Consider the following 27,183-nt stretch of genomic DNA (forward strand, 5'->3'; position numbering starts at 1 on the left):
TGATGTTTCTCTCCCCCTCTTTCTCTTTTTCTTCCCTTCTCTCTAAAAAATAAATAAATAAAATCTTTTTTTAAAATTTAAGTTTTTTTCTTAATTAAAATGGTAACTTAAATGAACAGATTTCCTAATATCAAATCATATAAGCAGTTATAAGACAAACTCTTCTTGGCCCTGGCTTGGTAGCTTAGTTGGTTAGCACATCATCCCAACACGCCAAGGTTGCAGGTTCAATCCCCAGTCAGGACATATAGAAGAATCAACCAATGAATTCATAGATGGAACAACAAATCAATGTCTCTCTCTCTCCCTTCTCTCTCTCTAAAAATCAATAAATAAATTTTAAAAAAGATAAACCCTTGGTCTACATTTAAAAAAATCATTACTGGATTTTATTTGCTCATATTTTATGATTTTTGTGTCCATGTTCATAAATGAGATAACAAATTTCCCTTCTTCTAATGTTCTTATCTGAGATTAATACAAAGTTAATAATAATCTGATAAAATGAATTCAGAAACATTCTCTTTTTTCATTTCTGCTCTCTAAACAATTTGTATACGAAGGGAATTATCTATTCTTTGAAGGTTCGATAAAAATTGTTTGAAACCATCTGGTCCCAATTTGAGTGAATAGATTTTTTAAAACTATTAATTCAATTTCTTTAATGTTTATAATCTGTTTGGATTTTCTATTTTTTCTTGAGTCAGTTTTGGTAAAACACATTTTCCTTGGAAATTTTTCATTTCATCCAAGTTTCCAAATTTATGCGTTTTCTGTAGTATTTGGTTTCCTTTTCTAAAAGAAAGGGGATGGATTTGCCCCTAATTTGTCTGTTTCTTATCCTGTGTCCCTTGAAGTCAGAGGCAAAAGGATACAGACAATGACAATCTTACTCATAAAAGTTTCCATTTATTAAGCATCTACTAAATACTTTATATAAATTCCTCACAACAACCCTGTGAGCAGGGACCTGAAGCCCAGAGAGGTAAAGGAACTTGCCCAGAGACACACAGGGAGCAAAGGGCAGATGCAAGATTCAAGCCCAGGCCCGGGAGACTTTGAACAGCGGCTGTTCCCACTACGCTGCATCCCCTAGGCCGGAAGTGAATGATGCTCTGCTGTCTGCAGTGGGAGGGCTGTGACCTCGGCTTCATGAACGCCATTCACAAGGCAGTGGAGGGGAGTAACAGACCTCCACGCCCACTATGCCAGTGTGCTCAGGCTCTCCGAAAGGCCCTACTAGGTAAAAGAATAAAGTCATAGAAAAAATACTTGAAGGAAACACACTAAAATGTTATTGCAGTCATCGGTGGTGGACAGGTCACATATGGGTGACATTTTATTTGCTTATTCCTATTTTTCTGTGATTCCCAATGTACACTTTAATAATCAGAAAAACGTAACAGAATGTTATTTTAAAGCAGACTAAAAATCCCTCAGACGCAGTGACCCCGTCCTCTTCCTCATGGTCTACCCACCTTAGAATGGTCTCTGGCAAGTGGTAGGTACTTAATAAAGAAAAAAGACCGAAGGAAATGCATCAAAATGTTAAATAATCTGTCTTTAGGACGTGAAACTACGTGAGTCACTTGTCTCTTCCAGATTATATTCTGAAGTTTCTATATTATATTCCTTTATCATTGGGATGAAATTCATTTTATCTTAGAAAAAAATACTAGGAAGTCATTGTAAACATTACAGTTGGCCCTTCAACAACATGGGTCTGAGCTACACAGATCCATGTATAGGCAGATTTTCTTCAATAAATACTATAAATACATTTTTTCTTCCTTATGATTGTCTTAATTACATTGTCTTTTTCTAGCTTACTTTATTGTAAGAATAGAGTATATAATAAAAGTAACATAGAAAATATGTGTTAATTGACTATGCTATTGGTAAGGCCTCCATTCAACAGTAGGCTATCATCAGTTAAGTTCTGGGGGAATCAAAAACCACATGCAAATTTTCGACTGCACGAGGGGTTAGCACCCCTAACCCCCACGTTGTTTAAGGGTCAAATGTAATTTCTTTTTCTTCCTAAGGAGCCCCAGGCCCATGCCACGTCTCAGCCGCAGGACTTGCCTGCCTGAACAGTTCCGGAAAGTCGTACACGTAGGTGGTTCCCAGGGACTGGGCCTGGAATCGCTTGGCCTGAAGCAGGTCCTTGGTGACGTAGGGAGTGTTGATCAGCATCCCGTGCTGGGGTCCTTGTTTGTTGCCAAAGGAGTGAAACATGATCTGGACCAGAAGGAAAAAAACCAGAGCGTGAGGGAGGCACGTCTCAGAGAACCACACTCCTGCCGAATTTGTTTCTAACTGCTCCTCAATGACAATACAGTGCAGAGAGCAAAACATGTCCCGCTGCGTGATAAAATGAGTGCTGGGAGAGCAGATCTCTTTTCTGGAACCAGAACAAGGAGGGACAATGGGAGATGTGTAAACACAGCCCCCAGAATATAACTATTATAGTACTACATACACACACACACAACCAAACAAGAGCGCATCAAGACTGATGAAACCTGAATAAGGTCCGCACTGGAGTTAACAGCACTGAACCTGTGTTCATTTCCTATTTTGACAAGTCCTCTGGTTACATACAATGTTATCACTGGGAAGTTGGGTAAAGGGTACATGGGAACTTTCTGTACTGTTTTTTCTCTGTATTATTTTTACAACTTCTTGAGAATAATTATTTCAAAGTAAAAAAAATATATATATATATGCATGCAAATGGTAGTCAACAGCATACTTGATTCACTTTACAAAAGTCTGTTCTAAAACACAGTTGGGGGAAATACCTATTTCACTAAGTGAACCGACGTGGGAGGTGCATTGTAATAAACCACGGCACCCCACACCTCATCCTGAACACGGTCCTAGAATGCATTAAACACTGGAATCCTTTTCCTTCCCAGGGGAGTGAGCCACTGGGACGGAAAGGCTAACGTGTTGATCATAACGCTCAGCGGGGCTGCCCCAATCCGCATGGCAGGCGTGACAGCCACCAAACACTGTTTTCATCTACATGTCACTGGCCCAGGAAGCCTGCCTCTGCTTTGACGTGGACCTCCGAGACCCGGCCCAGCCTTACGTTTCCCGATCGGGGGTCAGTGACTTCTTTGTAGAGGCTGATGTCCAGGTAGTAGCCTGACTCGTTGGTGATGAACAGTCGGATGGGAATGGCGCTGCCGGTGGTGGTCTGGCGGATGTTGATCTTGACCTCGGCCTGCAGCACGCGGAGTTTCCACAACCTGCTGCCGTAGCGCATGACCATGGAACGCACCGACTCCTCGATCTGTGCAGATCACAGCGATTCCAGTTTCAGAGCCCGTTCCGCACACACTCAGGGTAGTTCTAGCGCGGATACTAATGGAATGCTGACATGCTGAATGCAAAATGCCTGGGACACAGTACGTACCCAACGACTGTTGGCTGATACTAACCAAAGGCACCTTGCTATCCCTTTAAAGCTCATTTTCTCATTTCGTCCTCATAGTTACCCAGAGAGGCCAGCATTTAGATGAGGAAACTGAGACTGGTAACTGATAGCTAGTGCTCCTAGGTGAGAGCCCCTTTACCTCCAGCTCAAGCCTATGCTTGTCTCTTCTGGGGAGTGGGTGGACTGGTAGACCTGGGGCACCAGCATGGGCCCTCTGCTCCCCACAGGTGCCAAGACGTCTTTCGTCCCACAATCACAACCGTAAACCCTGCCTGCCTACGAAGAAATGGCCAAAAGAGCCCCCAACAGAGCTTGGAACCAGGCGGAGCACAGACTTTTGTTCTGCAAGATATCTGGGGCATCCAAGCTGACTTTAAGTGGAGCACTTCGCGGACAGGAAACATCAGAACAGGGATAGTCGTAAGGGTGGTGGCTAAGATACGGCTCTAGAATTAAACACTGCAGGGTGTGTCTTCCACCTACAGCCACTGAGGGTCAAACTCACACGTGCACATCCCGTAACTCGGGTCCTGAGTGCCAGGAGACAATACCCAAAGCAGCAGCGGCATGAAGAGAAGAGGGTCCCCGGGAAGCCCACAGCCCAGTGAGGGCCCCCACAGGCGAGACCTTGTAGGGGTCCATGATGACGGTGGGCACGAAGTTGAGGAAGATGTGGTTGCAGTCGGTGCGCACGCTGGTGTTGTTGAACGCCACCTCCAGCTCGTCCATGGCCTCCAGGAGCAGCCGCTCACCCTCATTCTGCAGGTACTCGAAAGAGGCTTCCTGCCGGGAATGCGAGGGGCAGCTGCTCAGGCAGAGGACGCAGCGCTGCCCCAGCCGGCCTCAGGGAGGCCGGGGACACACAGACTCTCTCTCTCTCTGTCCCTGTCTCTCTCTCTTCTCCGAGCAGGTGCCAGGTGAGGACCGCAGAGCCCTGCCTGACTCCGAAGGTGAAGGGAAGACAAATGCTGCCTGGGGCGCCCGCCGTCTTTTCGTTTCTGCACCTGACACTTGGGTAACCGGGGCCTTGCGGGCCCCGGGGGGACGGCCCCTCCCAGAGTGAGGCAAGTCCTGGAGAGAGTGCACAACCCACCCACGGGCATGCCCTCGGACCGCAAACCGGCCGCTCCAGAGCGGTCCCCCAAACCCCTCGCCGATCAGCCTCTCGGGCACCAGGCCACCATGCCCCGGCCCTAATCACGCCAGGCGCAGGTTCCAGACACCGGAGACAGCCCCTGTGCCCCGGGCCTGAGTCCCTGTCTCACCCCCGTCCTCCCTGCGAAAACCCTAGCGCAGGCCTGCGCCCATCGCTCCCCGCTCCTCCGCCTCCAGACCGGCCCGGGGCTTCCCTGCGTGGCCCCCGTGGGGTGGCGAGCCCCCTCCTCTTGGGCACTGTGATTAACAAACAATCTCTTCGATGGCAACGGCCTCCTGACCCGCTGGCCTTATGGTGCCTCAGTAATAATGAAATCTATTAAAATATCTAGTTGATCGGAGGCAGCAAAACATGGAGATTAGCTTCACATTCATCGACAGGGAATTAGTAAAAAAAAAGAAAAAAATTTACACACATGGGTACATCCATGCAAGGAAAGAGCACAGAGTGGGTGATCTTCGTCACCATGGAAAGAGGTCTGCCTGTGGGTGACTGGCCAGTAAGAAAACACCGCTCTCCAGAGGGTGTGCCCTGTCTGTGACCTTCCACCTACAACGCTATGTATAGGAGTATGTCGCAAGAGGGTCACGAACAGGCTGGCCCCTCAGTGGCAAGATTCTGGGTCCCTTTCCTTGGTTTTTAAAAGTAGTTTTTAATATTACTTGAAATTTTTACAACATAATCACGCATTGCTTTTCTAAATGCAGAAGAAAATGATCACATATTCAATTGGCAAATATCACTTAGCAAACCTGTATCTTTCTATCCTCTCAACTCTCTTTTCATGCAGAGCCCCATGGGACTGAAGAAATAAATCCACATGCCACCAGCCAGGACACGAAAACAGGCCACTTCCACGTCCACCTGCCCCGCGCCCAGACGGGAGTGTCACAAGGGCTGGGCTGCGTGAGCCCGGGGCGCCTGGCGATCCCCGGCATGCGGCCCAGGGCCCGGCACAGAGCAGGAACTCAACATAGGAAAGGCCAGCACATGCGTGACAAGCTCAGAGGAAGAAAGGTCTCATGACACTTTACCTTTGTGATCAGGTCCGAGTGCCTGATGATGGCACGGATGAAGAACCGGTGGTCCGTCACTTCCACACCCTCCTTCACCCTGGCCGCACCCAGGTAAAGGTGCATCTTGTGGTTGGCGCAGGGCACGGCGGTCAGGTCGAAATTGCGCATGCGGCTCAGCTCCAGCTGGAAGGCCAGGGCAGGCTCCAGGTGACGGTAAATGCGATCTTCTGCAAACTGCAGGCCGACCAGAGAGGGAAGACAGACAGACACAGACACACCCCACGTGTGACACTGGGACCACGAGCCTGCTTGGTGCGCACCACGTCTGCAGACCCCGGTGTTTGCGAGTATAGCACTAGAAATGCAGTGGCCATTACACTGTCCGATTGGGAGCAACCCCCAGGGCTCAGGAAGTGTGGGGCTTCGCAAAGACCTAGAGGGCATGCGAGTCTGGGGCGCCGACTGGCAGAAGGCTCTCGGCTCCCGGTGAGCCCCCCGGCACACCCAGGCTGGTCCCTATCTGTCACAGTGCAGGGTATTTCTCAAGAAGTCAGTGACCCTTGGTTTCCTCATGGAAATTGGTCCTTAAATAAAGAAAAAGCAGCTGATAGTGCTTGAAACTGAACTAAAGAGGGAAAAAAAGAAGAGAAAGGATGGGTCTTAGCTAGAGAGGTAAGGCTTTGGATAAATTATAATACAAAATTCTGAATTCAGTGGAGTCTTGAATCTATCTCTTTAATTGCCTGAAAACGTCTTTATAATAAAAATATCTTTGCTGGATATAGAATTCTAGGCTGGTATTTTCCCTAATGGGAACAAGGCCACCTGTTTTAGAACAGGGATAAGCAACCTTCTCCCTAAAGAGTCAGAGGGTTGACAAACCATAGGGTATATCATGACTACTCGATTCAGTGGCTGAAGCAAAGAAAGTCCAGGCTGACCGTATGTGACAAAATGGGTGGGCCATGTTCCAGACCTTGTTTATAAGAACAGGAGGCCAGCCGGCAAGCCATAGTGTGCCAATCCACTGTTCCAGACGATCATAAGAAACCCAAGTTGGGAAGACCATCATTGAGTCACCAGCAAGAAGAACAATTATTTATGTGAAAGAGGCACCGGTAGGTAGTGAAGGCTGAGGTGTGGGAGGCATGAGGTCTGAGCTCCACATGGAATTTCAGGGCTCTCCTCGGAAATATAACCCCAGAGGAAGGTGGGAGTCTGCATGAAAGTTGCATGTTCTAGAATACAGGGCTGTCTTGAGGACTGGGATAGTCTTCCTGAACATCAAAGATGTCAGGGAAGAAAGAACAATACCACTGCTTTTGGTCATACCTCATCTCTTGCTCTGAAGGTGAAAAACTTGGGAAATTCTTTCTGCAAAAAGAATTCATACAAAAGCCAATTAAATCAAGCAAGACTTGTTCAAATACCTGTACACTTGTTTTTAACGATAACCCCATCTGCTTCTAGAATGAGTCATTTGGAAAGCCATCTCTTCGCTAGCAATCGACCACTCACTCCCACCCCAGTCTGCAGAGTAAACGTCAAATAAAGGGCACAGGGGCCTGGGGAAGGAGAAGACGCTTAGGATGCGCTGAGAATCGGACTGACCTCCTGCGCAATCAGAAACGTGATTCTTCGGAGTCCGTAGTCCACAAGGATGTTTTTCTGCAAAAAAAGCCAAAAACAATAGAACCATATTCAGCCACAAAAAGGAATGAAGTCCTGATATGTGTTACCACGTGAATGAGCCTTGAAAACATTGTGCTGAGAAAGAAGCCAGTCACAAAAGACCTCATACTGTATAATCCCATTTATATGAACTATCCAGACTAGGCAAATCCATCAAAGCCATAGAATCAGAGAGTAAATCAGTGGTTGCCTAGGGCTGAGGCGGAAGAAACGTGGGGAGTGACTGCTAATGGGGAGAGGCTTTTGCAGGGTGATGGTAAAATGTTTGAAAATATAATGGTTACACAACTCTATGAACACACCAAAAATCCTGATTTGTACACTTTAAATCGGGGAATAGTATGCTATGTGAATTATATTCAATGTTATATTAAAATACACATTTTTTTCAAACATTTCATGAAATCTTTCATGAAATTGGCAGGGGACAATGCTCTATGAAACACAAAAAGAAAAGGATGAGTAAACAATTTCATTTATATAAAATTCAAGACGGAACTCATCAATGTTGTTAAAAGTCAGGATGGTGGTCCACCATCTCTGCGGGGAGAAAAGGAGACCTGGAAGGGGCTTGAGAAGGGGCAGGGACCTTTGTGTCTTGATCTCAATGCTGGCTACCTCTGGGATTCACTCTGAAAATTCACCAGGCCACACATTTATGACCTGGGCACTTTTCCGTATGTTTGACTTCAAGAAAGAGTTACCCAAGGAAAGTACAAAACTGTTTTTAGTTGCTCTCTAAAGGAAGTAAACACGATTACATAGTTTTATGGAGAAAGAAAAAACCCCAGAGGAAGGTAAGATTATTGTTTAACTTGTCCACATGGTTAAGGAAAATTAGCAGGGGAAATGAAAAGTCAGCCCATTTCAGAAACTGGCTAAGTAGACACACACACGAGAATACCTAATGCAATACAGGCTTGAAAGAAAACCGGAGAAAGGGCAAAATGAAGAGGATTCTTATGTGGGAAAACCGGCCTGGTCACCTGGAGCCTGATTTTTGGTTCTCCACTGCAGGTGTGCACAGATGTGGGCATGCGCATGCGTGAATATATGTGTGTGAGTGTGTGTGTGTGTGTGTGAATGCACGCGTATGCGTACGCCTGCTTAATGCAAGAAATTTTTAATCATAGAAATGCATAAAGCTCTTTCCTTTTCTCCAGCCCGCCTCTTCTTGGTATGATCGATCGGTCTACCTACCTATCTCAAATATACTTTATTGGCACAGCGGTACACCCACTCGATCTCTCCCAGCTTGCAGGCACGGGTCGGTACTCAGAGAGCTGTCCCGTCCCCCGGCCGGGCGGCACGCCAGCGCAGCCGTCCGCCTCGCAGGACCCCTCACTGCCCGCACGTTCCACAGGAGGTCCTGACACCCCCCCCACTGCCCTCTCCGGTCAGAACCACTCAGTTCCCGAGCATCATCAGGTTTGGCGGGATGGGCAGGCGAGCTCCCAGTCAGCTCGGACGCTCCCTTTCCTGCACAGCGGCTGCCAGGCCGAAGCTCCAGCAAGGACACCAGTCATGTCAAGGAGAAGCAGGCTCGGGGGGAGATATGCCAAAACTGCCACAGTGGCCGCTTCTAGATGGTGAGGCTGTGGGTTTTGTTTAAAAACCTATTTTCAGATTCGTCTGCACCTTAAACAGGGTCTACAATGAACATCATTCGCTGTTCAAGCGAATTAACCAAGCCAAGGCTTAAGTAAATCACTAACGATGATGTCGTTAATCTTCGTGGTGTTAATGACGACTCAGCACAAGACCAGGTCCTTTGAGAGACATCACGTCAGAGGGGGTAAGAGGTGTCCAGTCCACCAGGACAATACAGGGAATACAACAGGTAAATAGACTAAAAAGCAAGAACTGAAATCTCCCAAGTAATCTTGAAGTTTAGACCAAGCCAGGAGGGTTGAGAACTAACAGCCAGACAGTGTGGCTGGTAGATTTGATTAATTATGAGCTTAGAATCTTAGCATCCCATTTTACAGATGGGGAAACTAAGGATCAGAGAGGTATAGCAACCTGCCTGAGGTCACACAGTGTCTTCCTGCTGTTTCTATGACTGACACCTGCCAAGCTGTTCCACACCTCCTTCCAGCTGAGATCCTTGAGCATATATAACAGCTGTCCCTACTGCCAGGTGAGAATATAGGCTGACAATGGCCACCACATGTTTACAAAAGCAACCTGCAGTTGTCTGCATACACAGATGTCAAGTAACCATTTTAAAATTGTGACTTTTCTGGGTTATCCCAACAAACATTCCACCAAACCCAGAACTATTATTGATTGAATGCTGTCTTCTGTGCTACGTGGTATATAAATTCAGTCATTTCATCATTGCAATGCCCTGGGAGGGAGAAATGCCAGCCCCGTGTTATGGGGAAGAAGCTGAGGCTCTGCCACATTCAGCCACCTCCGCCCAAGGTCACCGGCAACAAGGAGTAGCAGAGCTAGGGTGGGGAGCCAGGCCTGGGGCTCTGAAACACTCAGCAGGTCTCAAGCACAGGAGACACCTCCCTAAGATAGCCACCCCTTCTCCTCCAGGGACCCAGAACCAGAGGCACGCCCAGGGTACCTTGGACTGTACGAAGGTCCGCAAAATCGGCACCAGCTCCTCGTCTTCCAGGTGGTCAGCGCACTGGATGGCCACATTCAGGATGTGGATGGGCTCTTCTCTGAGGTTCTGGGAGAGAAGAACAAGGGCAGGCGGTCAAGGACCTGGGGACCCAGCCCGCCCCCTCTTTGGCTTGCTCCTCACTTACCTTGCTGTCCTCCTCAGAGTACAAGGACGTCTGAGCCTTGCTGAAGAGGGGGGTGTCCTCGGGCACATTGGCGAAGCAGGAGATGACTTCATCAAAGTTCCTGGGTGCACAGCACAGAGAGGGAAGGCTGAGGGGCTTGCTCCTCCATGGTCCTAGGTCAGACCCAAGTCCTCCCTTTTTCCCAACCACCAGTCTGCGAGCTCATTCTATCCCTGACCAGGTCCAAGGCACCGCCGATGGGGTCTTTCCCAAAAGGGAAGAGCCCATGTGATCAGAGATCATGAATAAAAGAAAGGCTGTCCAAACTCTGCGGCATCAGCTGGGCCCCCCTTTTACCAGCTGCAAGACCCTCCTCACCAATTGCACCTCATGGTTCTGAGTCAACTGAGAATAATTAGAAGCAATCACTACAGCTCCTAGTGCAGTTGTGAAGAAAGAAGATATTCTAAGCACAATGCATAACACGCAGGAACAGGTTGAAAAGCACAATAACTACAGTAGGACTGATCGCTGACATTTATTGAGCATGTTATTTACATGTCAATATTTTAAATACAATACTCAAATGTACTACCTCATTAAATTTCCCTGGTGACCCTAGGAAGGTCCTTCTTTGATTCTCATTACACAGATGAGAAAACTAAGGTACAGAGAGAGAGATCGAGGAATTTGCTCCACGTCCCCCAGTTAGGACATGCAGAGCAGTTCTCATGCAGGCAGGCCGACATGACAGCTGATGCTCTGGGCTGCGGTATTATTAACCTGTTATCATTCATTCTCTGTGCCTTGCGCCTGGGCTACCCCCACCCTACGTGTCGCATGAACAGCTGGGAGTCAGAGGAAGCCCCTTGGGTGTCTGGGAGGCCGGACCACGCTGCGTACCTGGTGAATTCCTCGAATCTCCTGAAGGCGACCATGGCGCCCATCCGCTGGCTCAGTGGGGAGAAGCCGCAGTCCATGAAGAGCTCTGTGCTGTGCCTCAGCAGGTCGGGGTTGGTGACGCTGATGGGCACAGCCATCCTGCAGGGGGGTGGGGGGTGGGGGATGAGGCTGCCACTTGCAGATCTGGCCCAAGAGCTGTTCCTATTCTGGAGACTTTGGCGGGCCAGCGTTAGAGCTCTCCCCAAAAGTGGGGCGTAAAATTGGAGGCGGAGGGGACGGAGGTCAGGGCCAGGGGCTGCGCATGAAGAGCTCAACAAGTGAATGAATGAATGAACGAATGGATGGATGGATGAATGAATGGATGGCGCATGCATGAAAGTCTAGCCCCAACAGGGTCCCCAGGTGAGCACGACGTTGTGAAGTCAGCCAAAGAGACTGACCACTCTCGGCATCAGTTTCCGCCAGAAGCCTGGTGAGGAACAGGCTCGGTTCTGAGACACCCCACGCCTCTGCTCTGCTAGTCCCTCCCCAGCTATCACACCTGCCACAGTGGGAGAGTGATGTCTCTGATGTCTCCCCAGACATACTTGCTGGGTTCCTCCAGAGACAGGATGACAGTGGTCAGGGAGAAAAGAAACATAAGCCACCCCCGGGATGGACCGCCCCATGCCTGTTTGGGTGGGAGGAGGGCAGCATGAACTGGAATTCCACCACGCAGGTGCCGTCCGGGAGCTGCCGGTGCTGCAGGCTGTTCAGCTCGTAGGCGATGTAGCCTCTCCGCACGTAAACCTAACGGAACAGAAGCGCAGGGGACGTTCTTGCAGGGGGTACCACAGTGTGCCCTCAAAACCTGAGAAAACTCCAGCTGGAGAAATGATCTCTAAATTATCTCTAAGTGGTCATTAAGGGCAAATTTGCTCACATTTCAGATGTAATGGGCTAGAGAGTAAATATTTTAGGCTTTGCGACATGTATCATCATCTCTATCACAACTACTCAGTTCTGCTGTGGTAGTAGGGAGGAAGCCCCAGACCACAGGGAAATGAACAGGCATGGCTGTTCCAATAAAACTTTATTTATAAAACCAAGCAGGGGAACGGATGTGGTCCTGCAGGCTGCAGTTTCCCACCTCCGGCTGCAGAGTAGGTCTGTCCAACAGAAATGGAACACAAGCCGCACATGCCATTTTAAATTAATTTTCAATTTTCCGGTAGCTTCTTTTTTTTAAAAAAAAAAAAGCATAAGGTTAAAATAAGTTGAATAATAACTTCATTTTGTCCCCAACACCTAAAATATCATCATTTCAACCTGTAATCAATATAAAAAATTAATGAGGCATTTTAAATTCTTTCTTCATACAAAGACTTTGGAATCCCGTGTGCATTTTATACTCAGAGCACAGCTCCGTTTAGAGTCAACACATTTCAAGCGCTCACTGGCCACACGGGGCCAGTGGCTGCCACACTGGCCAGCACTGCTGCGGAGCTGAAGCGCTGGGAGCTCTTTAACCAGTGAGGGAAAGTGATGCTGGAGCTGGCACGGGCGGCGCCGCGCTGTGGGAGGGGCCGCTCCCACTCACCTCCAAGGACGCCATGCACACGACTTTGTTAGCGTGATAGAAGAAAGCAGGCAGCACGTCAAATATGGTTGTTTCTGAGAGTATCAATTTCTACCGGAAGCGGGAAGGGAAAAAAGAGAAAAGTAGATGTTAACACGTTTTGACCACCAATAGGGTGAGTGGTGGTGGGGAGCGAGGGGGAGAAGTTGGTGGGGTCATCACCAAACGCTGTCAGCGCCCCAGGCCTGTCAGGTCTGAGCGCGGAAGCAGCTCTGAGCTGCCTGCACCCGTAGGCGCAGAGGGCGCCCCTGAAAGCTTGTCAATGAGGCAGCGAGGGTGGGGGTGGGGGTGGGAGGGGGAGCCCTGGGAAGATGAAGCTGTGACTCAGTCACATGGGGCTTGCAGCTTCCAAAGCTCCGCCACACCTGAATTTTTAAAGTCATCCTTCCCAGTGAGCCTCGCTGCCTGAGACTCCCAGGGCTCCGGTGAGCCACACGGGACCAAGCCGCTGGTGTTCGTGACTGGGCCCTGCACCCGGGCGCCCACACGCCGAGGGCTGGGGGGGCTCTGAGGAAGGTGGGGGGATGGAGACAGCCTCACCTTGAGGTTTTCCGGGCAGAACTGGTGGCCGTATCTGTCGATGGCAGACAGGAAAATGGACTCCACCTGGTTGTGCCTCAGCTCGTAGGAGGGGAGGTGGGAGGCGATCAGGACCTGCGGGGGAGCGGGCGGAGGGGATGGGGTGAGGCGGCCTCACAGGGCAGAAGCCAAGCGCTAGGCTTGGACCCAAGTGGCAGCTGGGGGCTGTGCGCGGTGGAGGCCGAGCATGGCGGGGAGCACGGCAACCCCCGACCCCCACGCACTGTGGGGACGTTGTCCCACGGCCCTACCTGTCTGGCTCGGAGGGCCACTTTGCAGTGCTCGCTCTTGCTCAGCTGGGTGAGCTCATTGAGGATGGAGGTCAGCTCCTCTGACAGGGAAGGGTCTGGGCCACAGAGTTCGTCCTTTGGGGGACAAAACAGAATCTAGGTGACTTTTGTCCTCCAGGAGGAAGCATGCCAGCCCTCATCCTCCGCCAGGGGTGTGGCTGCCCCGGCAACCAGGCAGCTTCCCGGTCCTCTGAGGACACCCGGTAGATAGCCCGATGCACATACCCTCACCCCTTCCCACCAAGCACCCCTCTCCATTCATTCATCCACCCCGCAAAATGAGCCCTGGACACCTGGTAAGAAAGAAAATATATCTAGGTCTGTGCCTGCATCGCTCCTCATGGCCAGAGATAGGGAGCCACTTACTGTGTTCCGGGCAAGCAGCGAGACCCTTGACATCATCTCCCCAAGTCCTCCGAACGCTTTGAGGAGTTGCCATCATGATCCCCATTTTACAGATGAGGAAGCTGAGGCTCAGAGAGGCAATACGCCATGCCCCAATCATGGCAGCAGTGCCTGCCACGCAGCACGTGCTTTGGAGGTGAGTTACAACCTCTCGCAGGGGCTGACAAACTCCGCCCACTGCCTGGCTTTGTATCAGGACACAGCCAGGCACTCGCTTACACTGTACGGTGGCTGCTTTGAGTGGTCCAGACAGAGACCATGTGACCCGCACAATCTAAAATATTTATTCTTTGGCCCTTTCCAGAAAAGTCTGCAAACCCTCAAGCTACCACCCACAACGTGCCCCCCCCGCCCCCCCCGACTCTGGGTGCCCTCTTGTGCTTACAATCAACATGATCACCAGCTGGTTCTTCTTGGCCACCTGCGCATGGGAAAAGATGCAGTCCAGCACCTGGGACATGTCTGGCTTCAGCTGCTCCCTGAGGTTTATCACACACTTGTCGTAATGGGCTGGAGGGAGACAAAAAGCCGCACGGGAGTAAGGCTCGGGCCCCTCCTGCCCTGTGGGCTTGTCACCAGTGCCAGTGGTGACTCTTGCCTTGTTGGAAATGGTGCTCGACTTGCAAATATCTTTTCAGGAGATCCAACACCACCGCCTTCATGTAGCCACGGGTCCCGCTGCGGTATCTGGGGAGGAAGGGAAGGCACCTTAATGATCAACTCCACTCCTTGGCATGCCTGAGTATCTATAGCCAGAGCTTTTAGGATTTTCAGAAAGAAATAAACTAACAAAGTATATGGAAGATGCACATCGCGCCCCCCTCAATCCTGAGGCCTGGGAGGGATGTGCGAGTTAAGAGCATTTGCACTAACTTTTTAGGACAAAGAAGGCAGTGTCTTGTCCAAGGTCAACCTCAAACCGGAGGCCAGGCCTGAGCCTTTGGATGGCCCCTGTCCCACCTCCAAAGAGGAGGGAAACCCTTACAGAGTCGGGATGCTGGAAAAGGTCAGCCTTGCATGCACGGGTGAAAAGAAAATTGTTCAATTAACCATCCAATGTGTAAGGACTGTTTGCAAAAAAACAACACTAGAAAAACATTTAACAAACGATCTCTGTGCAAATTTCGCATAAAACCAAATTTTAACCTGGATGTTCCCTAAAACATTTCCTTTTCTGGATCATTTCTGAACACAGGCAAGAGAGGTTATTAGGAGGTGGGACACTGGGTTTTAAAGTTGAAACCAGCTTAATCCCAACACCACCGAATAACAACAAAAGAGAAGAAGAACCCACAACACCCACTGAATCAAATGTGATTTCAAAAATACACAACATAGGACAGAGCTTTGATATTTATGTTCAACACAGAAAAATCTGCTAGGGAGTTTGATTAATTTACCATTGGTTCAATTCTTCTAGGTGTTTCTTTGAAGCTAAAGGATGGGTTTAAGGTTAACGGGTGAAGTCTCCTGGGGAGGGACTGTTCCCCGGCCCTCCGCTGTGAGACTCTCTCTGAGGGGAATCCAAACTAAGACCTCCTTTATCAGCTGCAATACTAACTATTGTCACTAAGAGTCCCTATGAGCCAGCAAGTCCCCTGAAAAGAGCCATCTCCTGCATTCTCTGCACTTCTAATAGTTTCTAGACCATGGAACATGTGAGCTGAATTAACTTGTTCCAGTCTGCAAATGCTTCCATTCTGTCTTTATAAGCAAAGTTTTCTTGCTGGGTAGATTCTTCAACAAAGAGGCAGGTTTTGTTTTTGTTTTTGGTTTTGTTTAATCATCAGACTAGTCTTCCCTGTGCAACAGCTACTCAAGAAAGAATACAAATTCCCCATCAACCCCTCTTTGTGATGGTGTCCCAAAGCTGCAACGATAACTTGTAAAGTCCCTTGTGGCATACGAAGCCATTTTGTCCCATTGTCCCATAATCAAAGCTGCCACAAGACACTATCAGCACTATCAGCACTGCACAAAAATTAATCCACTCAGTCCTGGCCGGGTAGCTCAGTTGGTTAGAGCATCGTCCTGATATGCCAAGGTTTCAGGTTTGATCCCCAGTCAGGCACATATATAGGAAGCAACCAACGAATGCATCAATAAATAGAAGAGCATATCAATGTGCCTCTCTTTCTCTAAAATCAATAAATTAAAAAAGAAATTAATCCTCTTAGAACTCAGAATGCCTTATTGTGCGTGAGGTGTTTTTATTCCCCTTTTATGAACTGGCAAACTGAGATTCATAGAAGTCAAGTGCGTTGCCCGGGGTCCCAGTGTTAGGAATGGCTATGCCAGGGCCATAATCAGGGTCCCTTGACCCCATGTGTTGTCCCCTGGTTCAAGCCTGCCCTTGCGAGAACCCCAGAGCACCACCCTGGTGACACACATGGGACGGCTCTGCATGACAACCGCACCCCACGGAGAGCCCGCGACTCACCTCTGGACCAGCTGCACGATGCTCTGCGTGTTCATGAAGAAGACCTCCCGGTCGGCCTTCCGCTGCAGTGTGGCCGCGTGGCAGTCCAGGATGGTGGCTATCTGAATGGGAAAAAGGACAGGCCTGTCCACTCACTACCGCACAATCCAGTCGCCACACAGAAGTCACCCAAAGGACCCACCGCAGGCTCACGGGGAAGTCCCACCTGAGGCTCATTTGAAAAAAGAAAATCCCAGCCCCAAAGCCCTCGGGCCACCCAGAGACAGCCCCGTTCACCCCTCAGTGCGTTGCCTGAGGAATCCAGGAACCAGAATGTCCTCAATCCCATAAAGACCCGCACCCATTTGTACTATGCCTCTCCACAAACACGGAAGCCCCGGCAAAAGAAGGGAAGGGGATTTCCAAACCCAGGGAGCACAGGGGTGCGGGGTGGGGAGGGGTCCTGTTTTTATCATTGGTTTCAATGGTACTGACATATTGTTTTTGGCAATAAAAATATTTTTAATGACTGGGAATCGAACCGCTAACCTTTTGGTTGGCGGGCCAGCACTCAAGTCCACTGAGCCACCCCAAAATATTTTTAATGAAAAAAACCTGCATCAATGACACATTCCTCAAAGGTCCACACACATACTTTTCTCAATTGGGGTCCTTTAGAGGTTTGCTTTTATTTTTTAGTTAATATATAATTCATATATAATATGAATTCCTCCCCCTTTAAAGTACAGTTAACTTAGTGGTTTTTAGTATATTCACAGAGTTGTGCACACATCACCACTATCTAATTAGACAGCATTTCGTCGCCCTGAAAGGAACCCAGTCACCACTCCCGACTGCCCCTCCTGTTCTCCATGGATCTGCGCGCCCCGGGCAATTTCATGTAGGTGGAATCATGTAACACGTGGCCTTGGGTGACTGGCCTCTTTCACCTACCATTTTCCAAGATTCTTCCATGTGGCACGAATCAATATGTCATTCCTTTTTACAGTGGGACAACAGTCCAACTTCTAGAGAGGCTGACCTCTGGCAATGACCTTTGTTGACCTCCAGCTGCCCCAGTCACTAAGATGTGGGTAGGGGAATGAGGATGGTAGGTGGCCCTTCTAAGCAGACAGAGGGCATGAAGGGACACTGGCAGAGGGGCCGCTTCTAAACGCAAATTGTCTTAAAATGCTTGATAAAAGCAACCAAAAAAAAAAAATGAGGCCAATGTAGAATTGTTATTTTTATGTTACCCCGAAATGGTTTCCATTTTAAAAAAATACTACGTATACATACGGTCACAAGATTATCAGCTTACAAAGCTGGAGAGAGAATCTAAGCTACAAACTAGCAAGAAACACTCACAGCTTGCTCTATTATTTCAGCCTGCCTATCTCTGGAAACCGTTCGCTCTATTTGTACCAACTGCTACTCCAACTCTGAACCCGAGTGTTACGGAGCGAGGCCTGATGACTGCTCATGTGCATCTGGACACCTGCTGCGTGGGCTGGCGAAGATGCTGGGCTTCTGCAGGGAAGGCTCAGAAGAAAACTCTCAGCCCCAACATCTCGGGCTGTGAGTGGGTTTCATGAAGCCCGACTCAATCAGGGAACAGCTGCCCAGACTGACCAGGAGCTGAGGAGCCACCTGGCTCGGCACGGGCACCCCAGTGGGGCAGGGTGGGGGGCACCCACCTGCTGGCTGGGGAACTGGCAGAGCACCGAGGTGATGTTGCTGGCGTACTGGGCCATCACCCTGCGGACCGACTTCTCCACGGGGCCGGGGATGCGGCCCGATACACTGGTCATGATCTCCTGCAGCTCCAGCAGTGGCAGCGACGGGTGTCGGAGGGTCATCATGAGCTTCTGCACCCACTCCTTCAGCTGCAGCAGGGACCACAGCACTGGCTGCAGGCCCTGCAGGGCGTGGGCACCGCCACCCACCACAGGGCGCCCAACCCTCTGAACCCATCCAGGCCCCATGCACTCGAGGGGCCGACCCTCTGGACCGAGTAGACTCTGGAGTAGTCCAGAGCGGAAGGGTCCCCTGACCACAAGAGGGTACCCAGTTTCCCCACCTAGGAAGCCCCCACTCGCCCCTGCAGGCATCAGAGCACTAGTATGGTGTGAGGGTAAAGCAAAAGGCCCTGTGAAGAGCTGATGTCTGTTGGACACTGAGTGACAGACCTTTGTTTGCACCTTCTCATTTGATCCTCAGAAACCACCCTACAAAGTAGGTATAATCCTTTGTCCCCATTTTACAGATGAGGAGGCTGAAACACAGAGAGGTTAAGGAAGTTATCCAAAGTCACCCAGCTGGTACGAGCAAAGCTGGGGTGCTAACTCGGGCCAACAGGCTCAGAGGCTCCAGCAGCTGCACGGCACCACTTCTGTAGTTGAACTGTTGATGGGTTTTGTATGAAAAAGATAATGGTGCCAACCTCGTAATTATGAGGTTTAAAACTAAAATGCTGCAAGCACTAGCAAGTGCAAAGACTAAACAAAGACTGCAATGAAAGCAATCACAATTAAGCAGCATAGCAGAGGGGTTAAGAGCATGGACTCTGAAGCCAGACAGTCAGGGTTCAAATCCGGTCATTGGTTCTTTAAGGGTGAAACACAGCAAGTGTCTCAGCCTCTCTGTACCTCAGTTTCCTCACCTGTAAAATTGAAGTAGTAAGAGTTCCTACCTCACAGGTTGTTGGGAAGATTGAAAGACAATAAATGTTAAGTGCTTAGAGCAGTAGCTGACATGTATGAGACAAGGGTTGGTCATTTTTATTATCCCAGGATTCGCTATTTTCAGATTGAAAGTGATTGCACACAGTTTTACCACTAATGATGTTGGGCTTAGTGTCATGGGTCTTGCACGGACGTCTGCAAACTTGAGAACCTGGTTCTCTAAGGAGCGAGCAGACAGAAGAGCCCTGGGATGGGGACCCGCAAATAGAGTTGCAGTTCCGGACAAAGTGCCGTCCTCCTTCTCCCTTTAAAAGGGGGGCCCACGTGGACTTCTTTCTTAACTTACTACTCGAATGTTCTCAGTGCTGAGCTGAACTAAACTCTGAAAAACCAGCAGTCACTTTTACAACAGTTTATACCCAAAGTGAAAAGTGCCCTCATGGGCACAATCGAATTGAGGAACGAGTCTTTTATAAAAACAACAGAGGACTGACTAACCATTTTTGGGCTCTTACATCAATAGAGGCCTCTGATCGCATAGAATAAATCCTTCCAGCTCATCACCTGGACCTACATACATGTTAAGAATACACACCAACCCTTCACACGTGACCTACCTTTATGCTAAAAATAGGCTCCGGCAGACAGTAGCCGTTCATGATGTTAATCAGGTTTTCCAGGACGCTGTGGAAGACCTGGTTCAGTTTCTCCCCCATCATGGGCAGAGTTGGCTGGGGAGGGAGCTCTCCTATGAATGGCTTGGCCTGAGGAGACACAACAAGAGCCAGAGGTCAAGGCCCCCGTGGCCTCCTGACTGAGACAAGCCGAGGGCAGGGCAGATCAACAAATATGCAATATCCTTAGGATGAAGCCGGAAAAAACAAACAGAAGAAAACATATTGGAAAGTTAAAATTGTTACATTCACACTCCTATGCGGTTTTCCAAATCTTCCCCTTTGCAAATATCATCATAAACTATGTCTCCCAAGTAATCTTGGAGGGGTTAGACTTCTTTGTTTTGCTCTGCTTTCTCAGGAAGATGAGCTCCCTGTTTTCTCTATTTACTCTCAGTCTCTTGAGTCCCAAAGATAAACTCCTAACAGGACAAAAATTTATAGGACCCTTATACAAATGTACCTGATTTTTATAAATCGTAAACATGTAGCCTTAGAAGATCAAAATATTAACTCCCCAACAGGGCAAGATGGCCTTAATGTGCCTGTTTGTCTATGAATTCATATTATAATCACCTACTGACTGCCTACTACACGTGAGGCGCCGGGCTCGGGAGGTTTGGGACATCCAATCTGCTGTCCGGGACCCCTCAACTTCCTGCTCCCCACCTCCGGCCCCTCCCCTCCCCTTGGCCTTGAAGAGCTAACTGGAGGGTCTTCCTCTCCGCAGTCAGACGCTGGCTTCTCCCCCTGGTCTCCCTCAGCCGGGGCCAAGGGCAGTCTGCCTGGCTGGACGCACTGAGCTGAATCGCAAGGGCTCACGTCCCACAGGCGCATGCGACCCTGCAGGCCTGGCCTCCTGCACCTGGCCCGGGAGAGCCTGCAGAAAGGAGGGGGCTGCCGGCGCCTGGGGACCTAAAAGGCCCAGCCTTTGCCTAGCTTTGGGAACCCCCAAGAGAAAAGAATGAAAAGAACGAGGAGAAAACAAGCAAAACTCGAACAGAATCATCTGCAGAAAAGAAACAATTTGGTTTTTAAAAGTACTTTTCTAGCTTTTTTTCCTGGGCGTATGTACTAATAATCATAGAGAAAAGGACAATGCACAGATGAATGACAGGCTACCTCCTGTCTGCATGGGTCCCTTAGAAGGGTGTAAACAATTCTCAAGACCTGCTTTTTTATGAGCACCCACTATGTCCCCAGCACGTTTGAGTAAAAGCTCACGGAAGGGGAGGGAGTGAGCTGTGAAAACCTCTGCGCGAGGGTCCGCCCAGGCAGAGGGGGCAGGTAGCAGGTGCGGGGGTGGGGGGGCTGGCCGGTTTAAGTAAAGGGGGAAAACGAAAGAGGATAAAGCCGAAGAAAGTGGGGACAGCCTGTCTGGGGTCTTAGAGGTCATCAGAAGGACTTGCGTTTTATTCTAAGCAGGACGGAGAGCTGCTGAGGGATTTGAGCGAAGGAGGGCATGTTTGCTCCCATCACGCTGGATGCGGGGACAACGCGGGGAGGCAGGGGAAGGGCCGGGAGCCCCGCATCTGCTCAGCCCACCAAACAGGCAGCTGGAGGCCATGGGTGCACCTGAGCCAGCTGGGGGCGGTGCCAGGTGCTACGTACCGGGTGCACTTTAGAGGGATCGTCGAGCTCCAGCCTGGCCACCACGCAGCCCACTTCCAGCACGGCCCCCGGGCGCTTGATGTACTTCACCCGGCCACTCTCCTGCACGTTCAGGGTCATGATCATCTTCATCACCTGTTTTGCACAAAGAAGAAATGAGACAGAGTCCACCAGGGCTGGCCTGTGTGTGTGACACCGAGAGTCACTCTGAGCTAGTAACTCTCTCACTTAAATGGAATGGCTCCCTGGGTGGGGTTCAAGCTGAAAGGGTAAGAGAGAACTAGCAGCTCCCAAAAGCCAGGTGCCGTTCACAAAATCCTCTCCGCCTGCAAAATCAGCTGAGGAGGTAGGATATATGGGCCCATTTTACAAATGTGAAAACTGATCTTTATTTTGGAAGTGAAGTCTCTCTCTCTCGGAACTACAGTTCAAGCATCTGATGGGTGTGATGAACACATATATTCCTACAATGTGGTGTGTTTTGTGACCTGCCGCTTTTCTCCAGGCTGCAGGGAAACCCTCTGTGAAATGAAGAAGGCGTCACACAGTACGGCCGGTCAGCAGCCCATTTCCGTGGCCTAAGCGCCTGGCTACGTGGATGTGATGAGCTTTGTTACTGCGGTGTGGGCGGCAGACCCCCAGCATGGTGCTCCTCTGGCTCAGCAGGTCACAGCGGGGGCACCCGAGCCAGCCAGGCCTGGGCTGCACCCTACACACTGGCTGTCTTAGGAACTCACAGCCAACAGCCCAGGTAAGAGGTGAGGACCGTTTGCAGAAGCAACGCTGAACAGCCTTCCTTTAGGGAGCGGGGAGTGGGGAGCAGGAAACAGAGAGAGAGGAGTCTGTGCTCACCTCCATCTCGGCGTAGCTGCCCCCAGCCTCCACGTGGCCCTCGTCCTCCACCGTGTACTGCATCAGCTTCCCAGCCGAGGGGGCTCTCAGCACCGTGGGGTCATTCTCCTTCTCAAACACACACGTCTTGTTGCCGATGGTAATCCGGTAACTGGGGAAGAGGCGGAGCGGGGAGGGGGGAGAGTGGGGAGGACCACCCCGCCAGCGTGCCGAGCCCGGCTGTCTGCAGGCACCCCTGAGAGTCACCCTGGGTGCGGTGCAGGCGACTCCACTTTCCCAAATGGTGGCGTTTGACAGTCACCACAAATATATTAGGAGCAAGTTGGGGAAGCAATGGGTGGGACTTTTTTCTGGCTGAAAACTAGTTCCTTTTACTGACATAGTTCCAACAGCCCCAGAGAAAGCAATCAATAAACACTATTCCATAAATATTTACTGACTGCAAGTCTTCACCTTATAACTGAACCGGGCAGAGCAGGTGGACCCTGCAGTAATCTTGAATATTCTTGGCAGATGGAACATGAGTTCAAAAGAGGAAAGAAGTCGCTGCTCTGGGATGACTCTAGTATGCCTTCTTTGATCAAGAATCAGGGAAGGAGACTGCTCTCTAACTGGAGCTTTTTCAGAGAGGGGGCCTCTGGCAATCCCATCCTCCCCTCAAAACATAACTCTTCTTAGCCGGGGTCTGTGGGGCCCGCGCTGCCTGCTCAGCGGGGTGGCCGGTATTACATCATGTGAGCTCAGTGTGGTCAGATGAGCGAGAGTTGAGGGTCTTTGGGTCTATCACAAGATGCCCCTGTGCTACGTGCTTCTAGGGTACCCTGTTCTCACCCATCTGGGCACACGGTGACCCTTCCTGCCAGTCTGCTTGCTCAACGTGTCACCTTCCCCGACAGGCTCTACGAGTCATGACCATGGTCCTAGCCTAACACCTAGTCTAATGTCCTGTATAAGCAGGAGTTCCGTACATGGCTGCTGCCCTAACCGGAGGGCGGCATCTCCTCCAAGCCTGTGCTTGCATCAAATAGGCGTGGATGCCGCGGCTCCGACACGGGGCAGCTGGTCCTTCGCCCGACACCTCGAAAGCCGTGGAACTGACAGTCACATCCCATTCAGTTCTCCACCCAGGTTACTTGAAAAAGGCCCCCTGGGCACCTCCCATGAAGGTAAATGTCTGCCCGTTGCATGGAGTTCCAGCCACGAGACTAACCTCTCTCCACATGCCCCAGAATTCACAGGGCAAGGCACTTTATCTGAGACCCTGGGGCTGCGCAAAGGGCGGCTTCGTATCCTCACCCCCCACGGGAGAGAGCTGGCTCTGCCGGCCGCCCTCTGCGGGACTCGCGCCCACGCACCTGGTGACCTCTTCCTTCATGTAGGTCGTGTAGCTGTTACCATTGTAGGACAGCAGAAGCCCGCCGTCATTAAGCCGGTGGGCGTCGATCTCGATGTGACAGCCATTCATGATGAGGACGAACATGGTCAGAGATTGCCGGGCCACCTGTGGGGACAGGCTCAATGTCCCCACCTGAATTCAGGGGGTCTGCTGGTCCCTGTGCCCCCAGAACACTGTCTGGCCTCCGCCGACCAGGAGCTCGGGCTACTGCCCACCACGCGGTGCCAGGGCAGACGCCTTGCCTGTCCAGCCCCAGCGCCCCCTGGTCCGGACGGAGAAGCTGGCGGGGGGAGAGCCTGGAGGAAGTGCGCCATACCTGCCCCGTGGGCAGGCTGATGGTCGCTGGCCGAGGGCCTAGTCCTGCCACCACCGCTCACCACCCATGTGCTCTCCTCCTGACTCCCGCTCCCAAGCCTCGGCCCCCAGCAGGGCTACAAGGCGGGCTCACTCTGGGCGAGGCAGCCCTGGGGGCTCCACCAGTGACGTGGACGAGGGCGCTGCCTCGCAGACGTGGCTCCGCCCAGGGGCCTCCGAGAGATCGGGACACTCAGGAGAGGCACAGGCGGCCAGGTCTCAGCTCTGCCTTTCAACCTGACATGCGGCCCATGTGGCCTTCGGCGCAGTGTGTGCGTTCCCGCTCAGAAAACAAACGCCCTAAAGGGTCCTTGACCTATAAAATATGTATTTGGAGACCAAAGATAGCAAGAAATGTAGGAACATATCATTGCATCATTTACGGTAACAATAAGAACCAAACTAGCTATCCAACAACCTTGCAATGAAATAAAGACTCTAGACCTGCACGGTTGAAAGTGGTAGCCCCTAGCCACTCGTGGCTATTTAAGTGTAAATATTAAAATTAAATGAAATGTCGAATTACAGTTACACTTGCCACATTTTAAGTGCTCAAGAGCCACAGGCGGCCTCTCCTGGACAGTGTAGGTCTAGAGCATGTTCGTCCCTCCTGCGAATTCTATTGGAGCCCCGCAGACCCTCAACTGACATTTGCACCATGTTCTCAACTTTGTAAAATCAATGCCTGGCGGAAAATAATAAATAACTGAAATGAGATACTGGATTAGGGCCCAGCCTAATCCAGTATGTTCTAGAGGGGTGTTCTAGAGAAGAGACCCAGAGACGCAGGTGCAGAAGGAGGACAACATGAAGACAGACACACACACACACAGAAAAGAGGGCCACATGAAGCCGGAGGCAGAGACTGGAGTGAGGTCTGCGAGCCAGGGACACCGAGGACCGCCCACAACCATTAGAAGCAGGGAAACAGGAGACGGCTCTCCTCTGGGGCCTTCAAAGAAATCAGGCCCAGCCCACGCCTTGATTTTGGACTTCTGGCCCCCAAAACTGCAAAAGAATAGATTTCTCTTGTTTGAAGCCATCAGTTCGTGGTACTTGGTGACGGCAGCCAGTGCGTATTGCTCAAGCCTAGGTGCTCTCCAACCTAGAGTGTTCAGGTTTCAAGGTCATGGGCTGCAGGGGGCATCCTGAGACCCAGGTGTGAGAAACCCACTCCAGGGATGACTCATCACAGGAATAAAAACTCCCTCAGGACTCCAGGGTGTTGGCAACACCTGAGAAACACGGGTCTTTACCTTGAGAATGTACTTGATGCCTCCGTAAATTAATTCCACGTCCACAGTGTTCCGCAGGGAGGCTGCGGGGAGGACCTGGCCCCTGAAAGAGAAGACAGGCCTGCGGTCAGCCTGGGAGCGACTGAGAGCTGCGGCCATGCCCCCCGGACTGAAGCACCAACACACCTGACTGTGCTGAAAAAGCTACATCTGGCCCTGGCCGCTATAGCTCAGTTGGTTGGAGCATCAACCCGTAAACCAAAAGGTCATGGGTTTTATTCCTGATCAGCGCACACGCCTGGAATGTGGGTTCATCCCTGGTCAGGGCGCAAAAGAAAGGCGACCAATCGATGTTTCTCTCTTTCTCACTCTACCTCACTTCCCATCTCTCTAAAAATCAATGAGCGTGCCCTCGGGTGAGGGGGAAAAAAAGGATAAAGGTGATTAAAAGGCAAGAAACAAGTATCATCCCAAGGAAGCTGACATTCCTCAGAACTTAAGGAAACTATGTTTTCTGAAGGATGTGAAATTTCAAAAGGGCTTTTCAGGGAGCCAAATAGTAATAGCTTCTTCTAAAAAAATTCTGTGTGTGGAAATCCCGCTGCCTGCTTATGAAAGAAACCAGGGCACACACTATAATTCCGTTCAAAAGCACGATAAACAGGGGCTAAAAACTTTCATCCTCTTATTTTCTTTTTGGTAGCTTCATTTGCCTATCACAGAGATTCTCAACTGCAGGCAATTTCTATTTCTACCGTTGGGACACCAGGCCACATCTGGAGACACATCTGAATGTCATGAGGTCAGCACTCCAGGTCTGATTGTCGTGACTCTGTGGGGAGAGGGGACCCTGTGAATGGGGCCGGGGATGCTGCTCACATCCCGCAGCGCGCAGGACGGCTCCACAGCACAAAATGATCCAGCCCAACAGTGAGGCTGATGGGGCTGAGGCTGAGAAACCCTGGCCCATCCCAACAGTGAGCCCCTGGCCACTTCCATGCTGGTCCATCTGACTTGGCACCTTTCTTCCCTCAATCATGTGAGAGAGAAACATCGATTTGTTGTTCCATTTTTTCATATGTTCATTTGTTGACTCTTGTATATGCCCTGACCGGGGATCAAACCTGTAACCTGGCATATCAGGGGCAACACTCTAACCAACTGAGCTCCCCAGTCAAGGCTAGTAGGCACCTTCTGACTCAAGTGGGGGTCTGGGAGAGACCAAAATACACAGCCTATGACTCTGACCCGAGTCAGCAGGAATAGAATACAGACACACGACCGTCTGTATTTTAACTGTTGCCTTGCCCTTGAGAATGCTGTCCCCGAGCCTCTTCCAGGGCAGCCCAGGATTCTCCCAGGAATTTCAGAGGCAAGCATGTAGGAGGGGTTCACTCATCTCCTGGAGGCTGATTCGTACCCAGGTAAAGCACGTTCTGCCTTCTTTGCCACTAACACCTATCCCAAAAGGGAAAAAAATTACCTACACGCCCTACCTTTCCAGTGAGTGTAAGAAATCCGTCATGCAGGTCCTGAACATCGCATCGGCCACGTTCAGGGCTCCACACACCACCCCGAGCATGATATCTGGCTTTTCCGCCTAGGAAAGACCCTGCATTTCAGTGCCCACATCAGCCAAGCCCCCAGGAAGGAAGCTGGGGGAGGGGCATCCTCTGTGATTGAAGGAGAGACGCGTGCAGCTCCTCACCTGCACTTTTTCAGCGATGAGGTGATCCAACCACCCAGTGTCGATGTCATTGTTCTGGAAGCTTTCAGTCTCCAGAAGGTTAACGAGATATTCCACGGTGGTCCTGAAGTCCCCCCGGATGGACAGTTCCTTCAAAGCCACCACCATGTTCCTAGAGGGGAAAGGCACACAATATTTTCCAAATTAACACACGGGTTCCCGCATGGTTCCCAGAGAGCCAGAATAACACAGAGGTTAAGAGGGTCCTGACTCGGACACCCTGGGTCCATCTCAGCTCTAGCATTTACTGGTCGAATAATCTTGCGCAAGTGACTTAACTGCCTGGGCCTCGGTTTCCTCATCTGGAAAATAGGGAAATAACCCTGACTTCACACAGGCACTTGAGGAGTAAAATGAGACAAT

The 27,183-nt window shown here is 50.4% G+C and overlaps 1 protein-coding gene across 4 annotated transcripts in view; it reads right to left on the bottom strand.

The window, feature by feature from the left end:
• ACACB (acetyl-CoA carboxylase beta) overlaps positions 1-27,183 on the bottom strand; it is a 92,525-nt gene that overhangs the window by 20,350 nt on the left and 44,992 nt on the right. For all 4 annotated transcript variants that reach the window (XM_054594103.1, XM_054594104.1, XM_054594105.1 and 1 more), the window contains 24 exons: positions 26,782-26,932; positions 26,570-26,673; positions 25,095-25,176; positions 23,444-23,589; positions 22,089-22,239; positions 21,237-21,371; positions 19,569-19,715; positions 17,965-18,153; positions 16,289-16,389; positions 14,447-14,535; positions 14,234-14,358; positions 13,405-13,518; positions 13,115-13,228; positions 12,536-12,625; positions 11,627-11,745; positions 10,957-11,094; positions 10,075-10,174; positions 9,888-9,995; positions 7,229-7,285; positions 6,950-6,991; positions 5,636-5,851; positions 4,073-4,228; positions 3,098-3,301; positions 2,086-2,241 (listed from right to left, as the gene is read on the bottom strand). In XM_054594103.1, coding sequence (XP_054450078.1) covers positions 2,086-2,241; positions 3,098-3,301; positions 4,073-4,228; positions 5,636-5,851; positions 6,950-6,991; positions 7,229-7,285; positions 9,888-9,995; positions 10,075-10,174; positions 10,957-11,094; positions 11,627-11,745; positions 12,536-12,625; positions 13,115-13,228; positions 13,405-13,518; positions 14,234-14,358; positions 14,447-14,535; positions 16,289-16,389; positions 17,965-18,153; positions 19,569-19,715; positions 21,237-21,371; positions 22,089-22,239; positions 23,444-23,589; positions 25,095-25,176; positions 26,570-26,673; positions 26,782-26,932 — 3,034 coding nt within the window. The remainder of the gene's footprint in view (positions 1-2,085; positions 2,242-3,097; positions 3,302-4,072; positions 4,229-5,635; positions 5,852-6,949; positions 6,992-7,228; positions 7,286-9,887; positions 9,996-10,074; positions 10,175-10,956; positions 11,095-11,626; positions 11,746-12,535; positions 12,626-13,114; positions 13,229-13,404; positions 13,519-14,233; positions 14,359-14,446; positions 14,536-16,288; positions 16,390-17,964; positions 18,154-19,568; positions 19,716-21,236; positions 21,372-22,088; positions 22,240-23,443; positions 23,590-25,094; positions 25,177-26,569; positions 26,674-26,781; positions 26,933-27,183) is intronic.

Source organism: Pteronotus mesoamericanus, unplaced genomic scaffold (genome assembly GCF_021234165.1).
Source record: "Pteronotus mesoamericanus isolate MK-2021 breed Mesoamerican mustached bat unplaced genomic scaffold, CSHL_Meso_final scaffold_507, whole genome shotgun sequence".
In the NCBI taxonomy this organism is placed as follows: Eukaryota; Metazoa; Chordata; class Mammalia; order Chiroptera; family Mormoopidae; genus Pteronotus; species Pteronotus mesoamericanus.